The 18162-nt window shown below is 37.6% G+C and overlaps 1 protein-coding gene across 5 annotated transcripts in view; it reads right to left on the bottom strand.

Annotated features, from left to right (window-relative positions):
* Nucleotides 1–18162, bottom strand: part of CCSER2 (coiled-coil serine rich protein 2) — a 61154-nt gene that overhangs the window by 10080 nt on the left and 32912 nt on the right. For 3 of the 5 annotated variants that reach the window (XM_017746328.1, XM_017746329.1, XM_017746327.1), the window contains exons 7-10: nt 14143–14226; nt 13272–13358; nt 11678–11776; nt 3392–3476 (exon numbers count right to left, since the gene is read on the bottom strand). In XM_017746328.1, the coding sequence (XP_017601817.1) occupies nt 3392–3476; nt 11678–11776; nt 13272–13358; nt 14143–14226 (355 nt within the window). The remainder of the gene's footprint in view (nt 1–3391; nt 3477–11677; nt 11777–13271; nt 13359–14142; nt 14227–18162) is intronic. The other 2 variants (XM_017746325.1, XM_017746326.1) reach the window with 1 other exon arrangement.

Raw genomic sequence — 18162 nt, 5'->3', positions numbered from 1 at the left:
ACAGAATTAAGTTTTGTTTGCAAACATAAATTTAGTTAGGTACAAGAGACATTTCTCTTGTAGTTGAATCTGCAACTACCCAAATTGGGAGGAAAGAATTTTTCTTAAAAGACTTTTCTTTATAAAGCTGAACATTCGTGGAGCAAAAGTAATTACATTAAAAAGACAGTAAAGTAATGATTCCAGGACATTTTTAATAATTTGTCACAGAACTTGCCAGCTAATGCTCTGGAGCAACTTGGTTCTTCTAACACAAACACTTTGTACACCCTCCAAAGAAGCTGTATTGGTCAATAAAGCTTTGGAAACATTTCAGTGCTGAGCAACGTGCCTTTATTTAAAAGAAAATGCATGAAAAAGCATAGCCTGCGTCTGATTTATAGTCACTGCATAGAGTAGCTTTCTTCCTGGTGATAATAAGCTGTGTGTCACCTGCTAGAATTGCTTAGATTATCTCTGACTATAATGCTTACATACAAAAAGTCTAAATACTTTTTCCAGGACGTGCACAGTAAGTGGAGATGTAACAACTGCAATGCTTGAATAACAAAGCAGTTTTGATCAGCACTTCTGTGTGGAGAAGCACTTGGGGTAAGGGGCCTAGAGAAGGTGGTGTAATATTCTTGTATTACAATACAAGCTCATGATTGCTTCCTTACCAATGTGTATTCTAAATGTTTGTTTCTAGAGCTGCCTCATTAAAGCTCCAGAACACAAATGGAAAGGGTTTTAATTGTATTGAACAAAGTTTGAGATGTCATCAAAATATGTCCTAAAACCAAATGAAAAATAAATGACCATTACACAGGAGTTTAGTTCAAGACACGTGGGAATAACAGAACAAAATTATAAGATTTTTATTCCCAAAATGACAAAATCAATGTACTTTTATCAAAGTGTTTATGAGATGCAAAGTGCTGAATTGTTTCCAAGGCTGGTGAAGAAACATGAAATTGATAAATGTGAAAGTATTAAAAATTAATTGTCATTAAAAGTGAAAAACATACATCCAACGTTGAAGTGTGCTGCAGTGCAGTGATATGCTTGCTGACATGGTGACTGGTGCATAGAGAGAAGAACCATAAACCTACACTAGTGTAATATTACCTAGCAGGGATATATTTCCTGTTCTGTACACCAGGAGGGAAATTATTTTTAGTTGTTTATACACTGTAATATGAACAGTTTACAGATTTATACCCTCATAATCTACAGTGCCTGTAAGTGATCTATGTATCCATCAGCTATCAACAGCACAGTGAAGAAACCTGCAGAATTCACAAGCAGAGATTATATTTTAGCTTCAGGATCCAGAAGTTAGGAAAGAAGTGCTTGACTTCCAAGTCTATACAGAAAACACAGCCAGACAAAACCTGAGACTACTTCATGTTTCCATCATCTTCTCTGTCTGTATTATTGCAAAAGAACACTGACATTAGTGTGTCAGGCTGTCCTACACTCAGGGTGATGCCCAGCTCACCACATGCCTCAAAACCCCATAATGTGGCATTTCATACCAGCTCAAAAACCTGCACACTGAAACCACTGAACCGAGTGGGAAAGAATACTACTAGTGACCATTCCAGTAATGTTCTACTTTACAGAACTCTTCACACAGTGAAGAGGATTTCATTAAAAATGTCTAAGGCACCTCCTAATTTATACTAGATTTTTATTCCCAGTATGGCTCTTTAGAGTAAACCTAGGACTTAAAAGCTAATGGAACACTCCACTAGTGGAAACTTATTTTCCTAAACAATACATTAGTTATAGTTTAGGTTAACTAGTCAAGGGCCCATTTTCATCTACTTTACTTCCTTTACTAGTACTTCATAGAATGCAATATGCAAGATGCATACTAAAAAATCCAACCTGCTTTAGCAATAAAAGTTTACTGTGGAATCCCAAGTAAGAGGCCACTGTTGTTACTGGAGGAATGAGGTGGAGGCTCAGAAAACTAGCAAGATTAGTAAAGTATTCTTCTTCAGCTAAGCAGCCACTGTGAACGATGTGACACCAGAGGCTCACACATGGCAGCTGGGACACCATCCTCCCATTCTGACTCTCCAGTCACCAAGCCCCAAAACCATAACATTTATATGATCCTCAGGTCTAAAACTGATCTCCTTGAAGTCAGTCTCTTCAATAGGACAGTGAATTACCCAGGCTGTGCTACTGCTGGGCCATCCACTCAGCAACAGAAGGCATAATCATCAGATTCTGGGGTTCTAAGTTCATTACACACACAGAGTCCCACATCAAACACCACAGAAAAATGAAGCACATCCCTTATTGCACAGAGAAAAGCCCATGAAACAGGCTGTGCATTCCCGATGAGTTGTTCACATGAACATTGTCAGAAACGTCAAGAGAGTATTTGAAACACAAATCACAAAATGTAAGATTTTTTCTTGTGATGATGCAAGTAAGGATCATCGCAGTGTGCAATACACGTAAGCTTAGTTTTCCAAGGTGCAGCTTACTCTTCAGATCTCCATTGGCCCTGGAAATCTTACTTTGTTTCCATAATTTTACTTTTTCCTTTATTTCTTGTCCAAATACACTCTTGAGTTTTGCTAGACAAACACTGTAATTTGCAAATTACAGTACATTTAAAAAATATAACTTTAGCGTTACGAAGTAGTTATATTTCTTCAAACACTTATCTGTTCATAATGCAATACCAAAGCACGAAATAAGACTTACCATTTCTCTATGTCTACGTAAGCATACACTTTTAAAATCAGCAATTGTCTTTTGTTTTGCAGATCGAAGCCAAGTGAACAAATGCATCTTACATCAGCCCACATTGTAGCTAGCACATAAGGAACGTTAATAAACATGCAAGTTGTGCAACAGCCACTTCAATGTAAGAGAAGCCTTTTTACAACAAATACCAAGGGGTTTGGAAAATTAGTTTGAGGGAAGCCATTCTAAAAAGTTAAAACTTTTTGTGAGAGACAACGCAAGTGACACTTTCCCACCAACACTTTTCTGTACAATGCGTTCACGTAAATACGCCCACAGACGCGCGTGCGGACGCATGAGCAAACAGAACACACACATGGACGGGAGAGTGCATCACAGCCATGGAGAACAGGGAAATGCAGCAAGCAAGACTGATGTTAAGACAAGACTGGAAACAAGGGCCTACTCGGGTTTGCCTGAAGAACTGCTGAGGTCTATTGGCATTTAATGACTGTTATAAAGCTATAAGTCGTAGCTGCTCGTACGCTGGCTGAAGGAAGCGTTTGGTTAGCCACAGACTATCGTGTATGCCTGGAGAGAGATCTGCCTGAGAAAGGAGGAGACTACGAGATGAACAGTGCGTGCAAAGGGGAAGCTTCTACTGGAACACGGTGAGGGAGATGAGTGAGAGGTACAGACTCACTCTGTCTGCGGTGCGGTGGAACACTCCGAGGGATGCCCTGGAATGAGCCCTGCCAGGGAGAGAAGGAGGGAGCAGAATACCCACCCTGTGCAGAAAGAGAGAGGGGGAGAAGTATAATAAAAAAAGAGAACAGGGAAAAACAAGACACCAAAAAGCCACACCATTCTTTTTCTTTTTCCCCCAGAAAGGTATCATTATATTTCCCAGTTGTCCTATTTTGTAAAAGCAAATGTTACACGCTACCAAATCCCAGATGTCCTAAACTAGTCAGAAATCTTACAAAATACCTCCATTTTTATTCAATATATAAGCACACATTTCTGTCCAAGATAGCCTTCGGGGAAAAGTATAGAAGCTGAGCTTTTCATGATAAAAATACATGATAAAATTGTATTTATACAGCTTTCAAATGTATTTTAGAAATGCCTCACCAAGTAGTAGCTTGCTTAGTTCTAATCTACTGAAAAACCAGTCAACTTTAGCTTACAACAAAAAATTTCTAATGCATAGAAACAAATCTTCCAGCAAGTCCTGGTGCTTTAGAGGCCACTTCACTCCAATTTCAACAGTATTATTTATCGTGGTAGAGGAGAGACAACACAGAACTGTTTTCCTTGCACTTTGCTCTTGGAGCTTGAGTCTTCCATGAAAGGATCAGGGAACTGTGCAGATCCATGCTGTGCAGGGTTTGCCTGTCAGAGCTCTCAGATCACCACAAGTGCGACACATTGTGGTTGCTGTGTTCTCAAAACAAGAAAAAGTAATTTTCTTACTGCTTATCCTTTTCCCCACACCCTTACCTTTGCAAATCCAAGCTGCAACTTCCCTCTTAAAAAACACAATCTTGACTTCCTATTTCAGAAGGACAGGCTTAAGTATTTTCATTCCTTTTGCCATTTAAGCAGCTGAAAACTGCTTTTCTAAGTCTAGGAACACTGATACTACAATAATGACTGCCCCACTCCTCCTGACCAACAGCAACTAATTGTGGCTACTCTGTCAGCCAGTAGGCTGAAGGTATCTGAACAACACCTGCCTGACAGAAAACAGGAACCCAGCTTGCCCCTCCTCTCCAGATTCTCTGCTGCAGATCATACTGCCAGGGCTGGACAAATAATAAAGTATTTGATTTCCATGCTTCTTGTAAAACAATGTTAAACATCACATTATTTCTAGAAATAAATATTCTGTGTTTGTCTTAGGAGAGTTTTAAACACTCCCCTGATCTTCCAGTTATCCTAATCTAATTAGATTTTATCCACCACTATTCCAGGTTTCAGTACTGCTAAAATGAAACTTAACACAAGGATTTAACCAAGTCTTTGAATTTGCTAGTCAGAACACTCTTAATCTAGAACAGGAAATAAAGAAAAAAGCCTGACAAGGCTGCTTTACTGTTCTTCAGCAGCTGAGATAGATTTTGCTGCAATAATTGTTTTAAGGGAAAAAATGAAACAAGTTCTTCAGTCTGATTATCTCTAGATGGAGATATTGATTACCTAATGTGTTCTTACAGTCCTTTAATCAGTAGTCATTAAGATCACAATTTTTAGACTGTTGAATGGAAGAACTGGAACAGTACTAGCTTCAGTCAAGCAATGGGACAAAATAATATAACATGCTGCATCAACTGAATAGGTATTAAATACATAAATATTCCTGGGAACACGATTAATCCATCAACCAATGACTGATGAGAAAATTATCAAAAGCTTTGGATTTTCATAGCATGGTACAAAAGAACACTACATTTTCCAGGTTTCCTCATATTTCATCCAAAATTGAATCCAGGTAGCAAAACACCAAGAAAAACTCTCTCCCTTCTCTAAACATATCTGAATCTGCACGTAGTAAAAAGCACATTATTACCAGGCACAAGTCTGATTTTGCAGACTTATCTGAGTTGGCAATGGGCTTTTTCCAGACTTCTTTGAAATTTTTAACACATTAAGAAGGGAGGTGAAAATTTCATATCCTCTCCCTTTTACTCTCTGAAAAGAGAGATTAAGACAAGCACAAGCCATCTGAGCTAGCTAACAGTAAAGACACTATTGTAAAGGCAATGAAATATTTGCATGTCTTGACACGTTCCAGAAATTTTTAAGCATCCATATTAGCACTTCAAAGCACAGCACTAAGTACAGTCTTCTCAATAATTCTTCATACTAGTTTCTCGTTGCTCTGACTGGAGAAGCAAATGAAGAAAGTGCAATAATTTCCTTGAATCTTTTGCCTGCTGAAGTGAACTGGTCTCCAGGCATATTTTAACCCCCTTCTCCCAAATGCTGCAGTTGACATTGCTCCATATAAGTAAGCGTCAAATAAATGTCAGGGGGTTTTTTTGTAATAAATAAATAAATTAATAATAAAAAAAAAACCAAACAAGAATTGTTTAATTGTACATCAATAAGGTAATTAAAATCAACATCAATTGAAAAAGTAAGGATCAGGAGATACAGCACTGGGAATTTATTAAGATGAGTGTTATGACTTACACTGATTATACAAATTATAAAGGATGTACCAATCCCATTGATATAGCACATTATGATTTAAGTATCTGCAAATATGCCTGGCTTATGAGAAGATGAATTTTCTTTTAATAGTATTTATTGTACAAAATTCCAGCAAATTTACTAAGCTTTCTCCTTTAATCAACAACTCATATTCATCTCCTATTAGTGAAATGTGTACTGAGGTTCCCAAGAAATCCAAAGAGGAGGAAAAAAGAAACACACCAATAAACACATCTCCTCAGATGACGGTATGTACTCAAAATACACAGATAAAGTGGCAGTCTCCTACTAAAAGTAAGAAACAAGAAAAACCTGAATCACCACTTACTTATTACAATGTCTGTAAAAGTCTCAAGCAAGGAATGCTAGAATTGAAAGACGAGAACATGACTTACCTCAACTTCTATTAAAAAAACCAAACCCAAACAAAAAACATTTGATGAGATTCTTCTGGGTTCTGAAGCAACTTTTTCCACTTAGACTTTAAAATTAGACAGCAGTTGGAACAGTCCCTCCCCACAGCTATTATGTGCATCTAGCCACTACTCTTAAATCCCATTCCTCTTATTTTCAGATACTGGATTTGTGAAACAGCAAGGCATCCCCAAAGAGAAGGGAATCAGAATTTTAAATCAACATAAGATTCAGGAGTGGAAAAATAAGAGCAGCTGAGATAAAGCAGCCTACAAACCAGAAAGACAAATGTTCTTCAAAGATCCTGATGAATTGTACTATTGCTTTATGTTGTACTAAATGCTTTATGAAGTTCTGACTAACTGCACTGGGAAAATCTGTTGGTTGTTTCTTCTTTTAAATGCTGCTATGAAGCCTAAGGCCAGACTTTTCCATTGTTAGTTATGAGCAGACCTCAGCCTTAGAATAAGAAATCACATGAACAAAAGCAATTGCTTCTGCCAGAAAAGGAGAAGCAAAATATTTCTAAGCTACTGCTGCACAGTAATTTTAGCCCAACAGCCAGATATTCCAGCTCTTTTCTCAAGGATACACCAACATGCAAAACTGCTACTGCTTTAAAAAGTCTTTTCTGCTGCAGAAACAAATACAGCAAATATCCTTTTTTTAATCCGTTCAACTGAAGCCTCTGAGCACTTCAATGAAGAGAGGATTTTTGCTGCCTCTCACCAAGCACTGCCAGTTGTTTCATACACACTCAGAGCTCCACATCATGAACAAACCCAGAAGGACAGACTCCAATATTAAGGCAAACAAAATGTTTCCGCAGCAGTCTCCTGGCCTAGCACCCAGAAAGAAACCATGAATCAGCAGTTCTGACATGCAATAGTCCTTCTGAAAGTATTCAGATAAAAAACACCACCAACACAGTTTTATGTGCTGGTTTACACTAAACCAACAAGAATTGTTTGTGAAGGGTTCAAAGACCTCTCCTCTGTGTAGTCCCTACATGTCATGCACAGTCACAGCACAAGAGACACGTGCACAACATGACCACCTGGTCCAGCTATGGTTTTGTTTCACCAAGAACATGTATAAGAACATGGAGCAAACAGCAGACCATTGCACAATGAGAGAAACCAAGGCTGGATATGAAGGTGAACACTGATACAGTGACCGGACCTCAAAACCTGCAAGTTTAAGAGTTGTGGAGCTGACACAGACAGGATGTTTAAGGCTAAGGTGGAAGAAGATACTAAAACCAAAAGGACAACAGCACTCAAAGACAGACAGAAAGGATGACAAAGGTTCATCAAAACAATTGACATGAAAGGCTTTGGAATGACAAACTGGAACAAAATTCAAAAGGGAGGCAAAGAATATCTCAGTGCAAAAGCAGAGAAGATGGAGCAAAGAACAAGACCATGCATGTTCCCATGCAAACTGACAGGTTCTGTTATTCTACCAGAGACAAGAATGAACTTGAACACACATTTAGGCAGCAAAGCTCATTCTCATCACTGGGAGCTGTTACCAAGGGGAAATACCCAGCTTTTACTGTACACTCTATCTACTCTTGCAGGAAGAGCAACCAGGAACTCAGAAGAACTGGTCCTCACAGGCCAGAATCTTCTGCAGGTATCTTGGACCAAATTCAGGGCTTTGTAGTTTGTTTGCTTGTCATTTACTTCTCAGCATCTGCAAACAACCTTTCCAGCCCAAGAAACCAAATGATTTATCAAAAAAACTTGACTTCTAATCCTCCAAGTCCTAAAAATATCAGTATTTGCTATTACAGAAAGAATGCTGCAAAGCCTGCAAGAGAAGTGTGGCAATAGATGCTCACATTTTTCTTCCTTGTAAGCTGTCCATTAACGTTAATTTCTTCAGGTAATTTTTATCTTCTTCCAGGGTTTGCTTATTTTCTTCCATGATAGTAAAATCCTAAGACACACTAACTGGAATAAATTCTGTATAGGAGATCTGTAAGAGATCCTTACAGAAATGTCATGGTCTACCCTGCCAGCAAATACTTGTACAAGCCTTCATCCCAAGGATAGTTAACCAAGAATGGAACACAAACAGTAAGAAGTTACCTAAGCTTTGAGCATGTTGCCAGGACGCTTACAAGAAATACCATGTCACAGACACAGTAGACAGGCAATAGGTAGCTACCTATCATTTTTTAAGAAGCCCAATTGCCAAAACATTTCTTTTCAGCCCCTAGTTTTTATTACGGGAGTACTAAGTTTCAAGGATTAACTTAAAGTTACATAGCTTCCACTTATGTACATATTTACCTTTAAATAGAAAAAAACCCCTGAAAGTACTTCGAAAAACTGTGGTCCCTGAAGAGAACACCACCAGACAAGTTTATAATCACATCAGAATGGGCCATTTTCTAGAAATATTTCATAACAAAAACTACGTGAACATGATTTTTAAAAAAGACTACGTTTAATGATACCCACTTTAGTGGCAGAACCATGAAATAATCAGAAATAGCAGCCAGTTCAAATGGCCAGCTGAATAGCAACAAATTGCTGCAATTCATATGGTCTTAAATTCCCAACTGAAACAGCTGATTTCTACTCTCACTGTTCCCTAGTTTATTCTAGCATCTATTCTTTATGACACACTACATTAACAATGTTTGTTAGGCACATTTCAGTAAGCATTTAAAGTATTCCTTGGAACACTAAATCACTGTGTTCCCAGACTGGTACTTACTCCTGAGGAATAAACACATTGTATCAGTTCTGATTTGTATAGAATATGTAGAATTTATAAACAGTCACATTAGTCTTGAAAATTTTGATACCTGAAGCACCTGCCTCATATCCACCATCATTTAAAATGACTGGCAGGTCAACACAAATAGGAAAAAATGAAATAGTTAAATATTCATCAAAATTGAAAACCATTACCAAGCTGAAAGAAGCAAAAAGTTTATCTGCCTCAAAGGAGCCGTTCTGTCCTTGCCAAGACTTCAATTACAGTTTGGTTTTTAAAAAAAAACCAGCTACTCTATATAAAACCTGATAATTTCATAAACATTAACAACATTTTAGGATTTATATCACATTTAGGACCAATAAACCTGATTTCTCTCAGTCTACATTCTTAGGTCAAGACCATTAAGTTAAACTGAACAAGAATGTTAATAAAGCAAAACAGCTTCTTCAAGAGGGTTTTTGGGATTTTTTTGAGTAGTGAGAATACGTTTTACTTAGGTGTCTCCTTCTATTTATTGTACTCTTACCTCAAGAAAATAAGAGCTGTGTCTCCTTTCTATTGCAAGAGACGTTTTCTGTTATTAGGTTCCTGATCAAAAATTATTTCATACATTTATACTTCTATTAAGCCATGCAAAGAATCATCCAAATGCATGTTAGCAGAGGGAGCATTAAGCCAGAAAGCTGGGGTCTGACCACTAGAACTGAAATTTGGCTGTAACAGCCAGACCATTGTCCTACTTGAAGAAATCCCACATTAAGGAGTTCCTGTTTCTGTTGGCTGATAGAAAGCCTGTAACCTACAAATACGCACGTGAAGACATTGAAAAGACCCCAAAACATTCTGCTCCAAACTTTTGAGCTATCAAAAGCTCCTGAAAAGCAGCATAGTTTCAGTATTTGTCAATATTTCATGAATTTTCCTAAGTCCTTTATTAACTTCATGAGAAACTTTGCACGTGGATGAACATACTGAGATGTTTACATTGTGCATGTAGTGACCATATGTCCAGAAATGTGTGTATCATACACATATATCCACACACCCAACCATGAATACAGCAGAGGTTCCTTCATCTCTTCTTACAGATACTGTCCCTTAACCCAAACTTCCTCCTGACAATAAAATGTCTTTTTAACAAAACTGCAATGTAACTTAGAAGAAATATATGGGCCAACCTGACCAAAACAGACAATTGTGCTGAGTGACTCCTTGTGCTCGAGACAGCAATGCAAATTTCCCATCTTCTCCAATATCTTTGTCTTGTCAATTCACACCACAAGTTGCACAAACTAAAACTTGTGTAGTTAGCAACTAACTTCCCATGATTATTAGACTGTTTCTGAAGCCATTTGAAAAGTGAGCTAGAAAAAAAGGAACATGGAAACAACAGCCACTAACCTGGAAACAGGATCAATGCACAAAGACATCAAATGAACAACACGCACATGAAATTAAAACTTGGGAAAAAGAAACAATGCAAGGGCTCAGAAGCTTCAAAGCAAAAGGAGAAGAAACAAACGAGAAGAACAAAGACATTACATGTACATGGGGAAGCAGAGGTGTCAAAGCAAACCAAAAGCTACTTCAGGTTATTATCTTTTGACACTGGGTTCTTTATCAGACAGAAAGAAGGAGGTTGGAAAACAGGGATAAGGCTGTTTGCCAGTAACTGGTGAACACACAGCACGGTGGTGTTTCTGCCCTAGTGCTATATATTTAAAAGAGCGATTTTAGAAGGATAACAGGGGTCATTTTTCTTTACTACAAGCTTACTCAAGTAACATCAGGTAGGATAAAAACAAAGAAACAAAAAAACTAAAACCCATTTTTAACCTTTTAATAAAATCTCCTAGGGTTTCTAGCTAGAGCAGTAGATTCAAAATCCAAATGCTATTTGCTGGTGACTAACAAAAGCCTTGTTTAGCATTCAAAGGTAATTTCTTCTTAATATATAATATCAAATATGTTTTCCCTCCCCCATCTTAAGTATTTTATCGGTGTTCCATGAAGAATGTGAATTTTACATAGTGAAAACAAATGTGATCCATGCAACAACATATGGGAATGAAGATGTCTTTTGTCAAAGTGATTTTCACACAATAATTTTTTTAAATGAGTCAAGTTATTAAAATAAATTATAAAAAAATAATAAGAAGAAACATTAAACAATATTAACTTTTGCTTTTACACTTATGCACCGAAATTTAGAATATACTGTTGCTTTTCCTCAACAAATATGAGAACATCAACAATGAAAGTTTGACCAGGAAAAAACCCAAAGAGACACCTATGACTTTGAAATCAGGATATAAGAAAATATCTTAAGTACAATTAGATATACAGTTTGGATTGACTGTAACTTAAATACTGCAAATGGTGATTATTTAAAGAGAAGGCTTCTGAAGTTTAATTATTTATTTTTAAAGAAATGTGTGTAATATTTGTTTACATAATAGGGCTGCAAAAGAACGCAAGGGTTGCACAGCAGGAAGGACACTACTCACACACAGCACAGAATCTCCTGAACAAGGCTGACTTGTGTGAGAGCCAAGGTTACAGAAGGGGGGAATGAAAGGCAGAAGGAGGTACCCAAGCAGGAAGGGCCCACTTTACTCACAGAACTCCTCCTCCAGGAGGTTTGTGTGAATTTATCGGCACACGCACGCGCTGCCCCCAGAGGTTTTTGACTGTCCTTCTGGCAGTTACATCTAGTGGCCTTAATCACCCCCAAAAAGAGAAAAAGAAACAAGAATTAGTTAGAAATTAACCAGTTAAGCCTCTTGACAAGTACAGTTAAGGCCCAGTGTCCAAATACCAAGCATTACTTGACTGTAGAGCGCAATATGATTAAACTGTAGAAAACTACTATTCATTTAACTGCTGCTTTTCCCAAAGGATACTGAGAAGCAATCCAGAATAAATATTGACTTTGGAAAGAGTTTTTGTTCCACTTAAATTTCTGAAGCACTATGTTCTTCAAGTCATCTTTCAATCATTACAAATACAAGTTTTACCCATCTCTACAGCAGAGTTCTTTTGCTGCACCAGTTACAGGTTACTCCAGTAATCAGGTACATGACTGAGCAGGAAAGGAGAAACTTCCTTCTAGGAATCTTTGAAGCCTGATGGTTAAGAGACTAAGTGTACCAAAAAACCAACACTTACTGCAAAATGCTAACAAACAAGGTAATTTGGTTTGGTATGCTGTGATCTGGAATTCTGCAGTTTAAACAGCACAGCAGAATGCCAGATCTTCATCTTTCAGCTCTGTTTTAGAGGGAATGTTCCCAAACCAGAGAGGAAGAGAATGAAGGCCACAGCTCAGTTTTAGTGCACACACCCACAAAAGCACATGCTAAATGTTTCATTAGAGATTATGGTCACACAGTACTGTCTCCAGCTATGATAAATATACATGGTGTGCACCTCTTGGCATCTCATCTACCCTGCCTGTAGGATCTTGTTGTGGCTTGAAATGGCTTGAAAATGTGGGGCTACCTTACAAGAACTGTCACAGCAGGTGAATTTACCAGAACCAAATGCAAAGATACACATGGCAAAATCCAAACTCAGACCAAGAGCAAAACTTTAAAAGACACACGCGATTTTTGCTTGAGGCCTTGTGTCTCCCTGAACCTAATTTACGATGAAAGTGCCCCCATAACTTCTCCTTAGTTAGAAAATTTAATCTGACTATTCGACTTGTTTTGCATTGTTTCCTAAAAAAAAAAACCAATCCACTTAGAATATTATCTTCCTCAGCTTTAAATTTTATGGTGCAATTCTTTATTAAGCTAATGGATATTAGAGGAAAGAAGGGGGAGGAAAAAAAACTAACAAAAACTTTAAGCAGAATGATAGGCCCAATACTTGTTCATTTTTAAAATACTTTAAATGTAGCCTTATCTTTTCCTCACTGTTATTTTTGAGCAGTTTCTGTAACTTTGTGTTCAAAACTGTTTTGGAAATTAAATACATTCAACATCATTATAAACATCCTTGCTTTGTGCCACACAAAATCATGACCAGATTACGGAATTAAAGATCCCAGGAGAACAACTGGGAACCCAAACCTACCTTTGTTATAGTGAAAGCGCAGGAAAAAAATCAGCTGTCTAAGCTCTCTTAAAGCCTTCATCAGTACTGCCTATTGAAGTTCTGCTCTGCAGGGCACACCTGGGATTTTGCTAAACATTTAGGATTATACTTACAAGCTGCTGCTCTAATTGGTTGATTGTTTCATCCTTTTTCTTCAGTTCATCTTTAAGCTGCCTGATCTCGTTCAGCAGATCATCCATCTGCAACAGAACAGTGGTTTTCTATAAGGACTGCACTGATCTAAATCAACATCTCTCCAGGATATATGACATTTGGCATGCCTGGAGGGCTGGGAGTGACACAGCACATGCTTTCCTCCTCCTATTCACACAGAGAGAGGGGCTGCAGGCACATAGAATAAAGAGTGAAGAAACTTCACCAAAAGTCTCTTTAAGAGAGGCCAAATTCAGCTGACCCACTAAATTTCCAGGGTAAGTAAATCAGCTGCATTTTTGAAACAGTAATTCATCTGTTGTGCAAACAAGTGACATATGTAGATGAACATGCCCAGTGAGCAAACACTACCTACAGTCCTCTTTATCAACAACAAAAATTACTGAACTCAGAACAGGCATTAGGTTTTAAGTGTTCTTCATCTTCAAGAAGTATTTATAACCTTGTTATATCTTCAGTAAGCACTGTTTCCCTCCCATAAATACAGAATTAGTGATCTTTATATCATGATTTTACAATAAGAGCCAAGCAAAGCTACAAAACCTTACCACCACAGAAAACACAACGTTACAAGTCTGTGACTATAAAAGATGATCCCATTTGGAATATCCGTTGGGGTTTGTTCTGCCTTTAATACCTGTTCTAAAACAAGAAACTTGCCACTGACTTTGTGGGGTTCACCTATGTTAGCATTTAAACAAAGAAAGAAGCAAGAAGCAGTACTTCAGTAACACACAAGCTTTGGGTGTGTTTTCTAAACATAAGCAGGTTTGTACCTCTTATTCTTTAGAGTCAATCAATGTCATTTACCTTAAAAGTTGACTCAGGTTCTTGTGGTTCTGGACTTGATGGAACTGAGAATGTGATGTCCTGGAGTGACACATTTTCATCATTCTACCAGGGGACAGAAACAAGAATACAAGCTTGAATTACTTGTTCAAACAGCATGTTTCATTTTTCCCCCCATAGGAAAGCTTCCCTTGCTGCAGCCTGTGTACAGAGCCCAACTAAGGGCCATGCTAGAGACACCTACACTGAATTTCCATAACTTGGATAGAACGCTACATCTCACAGATTTTTGGCACTGTTTCAGTTTGGGTTTTTTTGTTTCTTGGGCTTTTATATAAATAGACTGTTAATTTTGAGAACAGTCAAGTTTACATTGTCCAGCACCCAGCTGTATTCAGTTCTCAAGTAGCTGCTTGTCCCTTCTAGGCCCATGGCCAGCAAGTGAAAGACTGATGAAGCAGCAGTTTACACTTGACATTATGGACAAGTTCTAACAGAGTGCTTTGAAATAATTTGCACAATAATACCATAAAAACACAAACATTATTTAGTTCACAACATTTCTAAAATGCTAGAGGAAAAGTGCAGCAATGAGAATCCTAGAATTACTTACAGTTTAACGAATTATTTTTTGTATATTTATATTGTATTTTATATTTATCTTATATTCCCCAATAACAAATTTCACCAACATTTTATTTTAAGCAATGATTCAAACAAATACACACACTCAGAAGTAAAGCTACAGATGGTCACAGTTACAACTGTGAAATAGTCATCATGGGAATGGGCAAAAATACAAAACAAGACAAACTATTTCAAGCAAAAGTATCTTGCATGGCTTTTCAAAGCTCTGTACCTCCAGTATACCTTTTACTGCTATTAAAATGCAGGAAAGTGGAGCAATAAGAGATTCCACAACAGCAGATTAAGACCTAATTGCAAACAAGTTCAGTATGTCACACACTCCCTGGTGATACAAATCAGTACTCCAGGCCTGGGCTACGCCTGACTCATTCACCAGCAAAGCAGGAACAGAGGTCATCTGCAGCAATTCCCTCACCACTGTCATAATTACCTGAGTAAACATGTAGAGAACACAGGACAGCTGGAAAAGGAACAGTTCTAACATTTATCAGTAGGAACTCAAGCCTCCATTTGAACACATGCTAGGATTAATCTATGAAATGTCTTGTGCTTTTTGTTTCTTGCTCATCATATTGCTAAAATGAAACAGGGCCAATCAGCAAAATAGAGATATCCTTGTACAAAAAAGAAACTAGAATTACCAAAAAGATTATAGACTTAGCAAAGCAAATGCAACTGGTTATATGCATATGCTATTTTTGGCAGGCTAGAAATACTAAGAAGTATACCAAGATATCAAATTTTGGAAACTTGGAGAGTATATATACTTGAAAACTTTAAGTAAAGATAAAATAAACTTTATAAAGGTATCACCACATTGCATGTCACAACAAGCAATATAAAAAACTACCTCTAACATTTTTACAATAGCAGAACACATTATTTATTTTAGTATAATCACTAATTCAGAGCAGTGGCAAGTTCACCAGGGTCTACTGAATTTTTACCAAGGTCTAACCGTTGATTCTCAATTCCAAGTTTTCTGCAGTCCAAATCACTCATTTGAACAGTCTCCTTTGCTAGTGGCATTTCTATAAAGATGCAAGCAGAAGATGTGTTAACTGGCCATCAAGCAGAGGGTGCTATTCACCTGCTGACTGCTCGGCCTTCTGAGTGTAATTTCATCCCGGTAATGTCAATCTCACTGCCCACTGTCAAACACTGCCACAGTGATGGTGCAACAGTTAAACAACTGCTTAAACCCAAAATTTATCAATTTGATTTGCTATTGTTTGTTCATTTCTTTTGGTTCTGTTTCTTTCAAGCAAATTTAAGTCACTGATGTGAACTATTTTGTGGCTAAGAAAAAACAGTAGTAATTGTAGGGGCAATTCATACAATTTAATACATGACAGAAAAAAGGCTTTTTGTTTCTTAAGTCTGTTTCTTTCTCAACTTCAGGCTTCTCATAAACAAAGATGAATCTCTCTTGTGGATCTCACCAGATGCAAAAAGAAAAGAACAAAATGAGTATGTATTTCAAAGGTACCCAAGTGACTTACTGATCTAAAGCCTCAGCAAAATGTACTGATGCATTTAACAACTTTGCATTACATGGTTCACATCTTCATTCACACCTCTTCATACAAATGGGACATATCTGATAAGCTACAGTGAAGATCTGTGCTTGAAAAATAGGATTTCATTTCCATTCATGAAAGGTAAGTTGAAATGAAACATTTCTCATAAAAGCTGCCTCCCACAGAAAGAAGAGCTTCACAGATCTCACAGTTCTGTGAGCTGCTTTGTGTTTCAGTCCTCCTTGCAAGAGCAGCAAGTGCTGATCTGAGGTAAAACAGGGTGGTTGCAAGCCATTGCTGGGTTACTACAGAGGACGGTCAATCCTTGCCAAGATGAAAGGCTCCAGGGCAACAGAAATAGAACATCCTTATTTAAAATTGTATTAACACATTAGCCTCCACCCAGAGCAGCAAGTTTATGAAATTAATTGAGGAGGAGGAAGAAATTTTTAAGATCAGAAGAAAACTTATTTCTTAATAAACATGCAAATGAAGTACCTTAGTCAATGTTTAAGAGGCATTACCATTTACATGTCAATTATTACTAGAGTTAAACTTCCAAAACATTTTCCTCTTACTGGAGTTAGCACTCCAGTTAAGCATTAAAGAGAGAATGCTCACCAGCAGTACACCTCTCTGTAAATAATTATAACTGCATTTAGCACAAGGACAATCTCCATTTTTCACTCCATACAGGTTAGTATAACAATTCTGGGAAGTCAGAGAAGGTTATACTCACTACTGTGAACATTTTTTGAAACTCTGCATGAGAGAAACTCCTATTGCTGATTGCACTGTTTGAAGGCACAAGAAGATGGCAGTGTGTGAGGAGCAAGCAGGCAGCACGAGTTCTGCTGGCATTGTTATCCTGGTCACACAGAGCTCAGCCAAGGCTCTATTACTCAAATAACTATTTATTTTTCCAAGCTGAACTGGGAATGCAGCACCAACCCCACACTGCTGCAGCTATGTTGCTAGCAATACTCCAGCTAATTTATATCCAGTTATGTGAGCTACAGTCACAGCAATGAGTCCAGTACAGCACATTAAGTCTCCCCAGGAACCTGCTAGGTATACATTCATTATGTGCTGTGCTCTACACTAAGTCATGCTACAGCTGATTAGATAATTGTATAAAACTGAATTTAATTACAAACTCTTCCTATTTTACTGTAACTGTTCCTCTGAGACCTCGTGCCTAAGTCCTGACTATGGCTGTGTTTCTACCTATCCAAATTAAATATTATTGCTGAACGTCGTAACTGGAGAAAGGCAACACATACACTTGAACGTGTAATATTGGTGGAGCTAATAGAAGAACTTCTGCTTCCACTATTAAAGCTGGAGTTTGAAAGCAATTGACTTTGTACCTCGATTTTTCATATTTTGCAAGAAGCTGCCTGTGATCCAGTCCTAGTTCAGAGCTCAGAACGCTGAAGTTCAACTAACTGTTTTCAAACTATATTTCTGTTCAAGAAGTAAAAAAGAATTGCAGAATTTTTACTCATTCCTGTTAGTATGAAGTTCAATGTTTACAGTAAAGGCTTAACACTTCAATGCAATGAAAAAATACTTCATACAAGTTTTGCCCCAATTGTTTAGTAAATTAAGGTAGTAAAGGTCGAAGTTTGCCCCTCTGTAGCAGGCTAATTTACTTCTACATTACTATTCATGTTCTTTGATTAAAAGACTGGATCATACACAGGAGAGTAGAATAAATATTCAGAAGTCCAGTGATGAGTTTTGGAAGTGGTGAGTCAAAACAGGGTTGGGTTAGGTCAGGAAAATACAGCCAAGTATGCCTGAAAAAGTTTGAAGGGAAGAACACCACCTGTTGTTACCAAACTCACTGTTACAGGGAAGAAGGGAAAGA

This window comes from Corvus brachyrhynchos, unplaced genomic scaffold (genome assembly GCF_000691975.1).
Source record: "Corvus brachyrhynchos isolate BGI_N302 unplaced genomic scaffold, ASM69197v1 scaffold279, whole genome shotgun sequence".
In the NCBI taxonomy this organism is placed as follows: domain Eukaryota; kingdom Metazoa; phylum Chordata; class Aves; order Passeriformes; family Corvidae; genus Corvus; species Corvus brachyrhynchos.
This window is presented reverse-complemented; position numbering and strand designations above follow the sequence as displayed.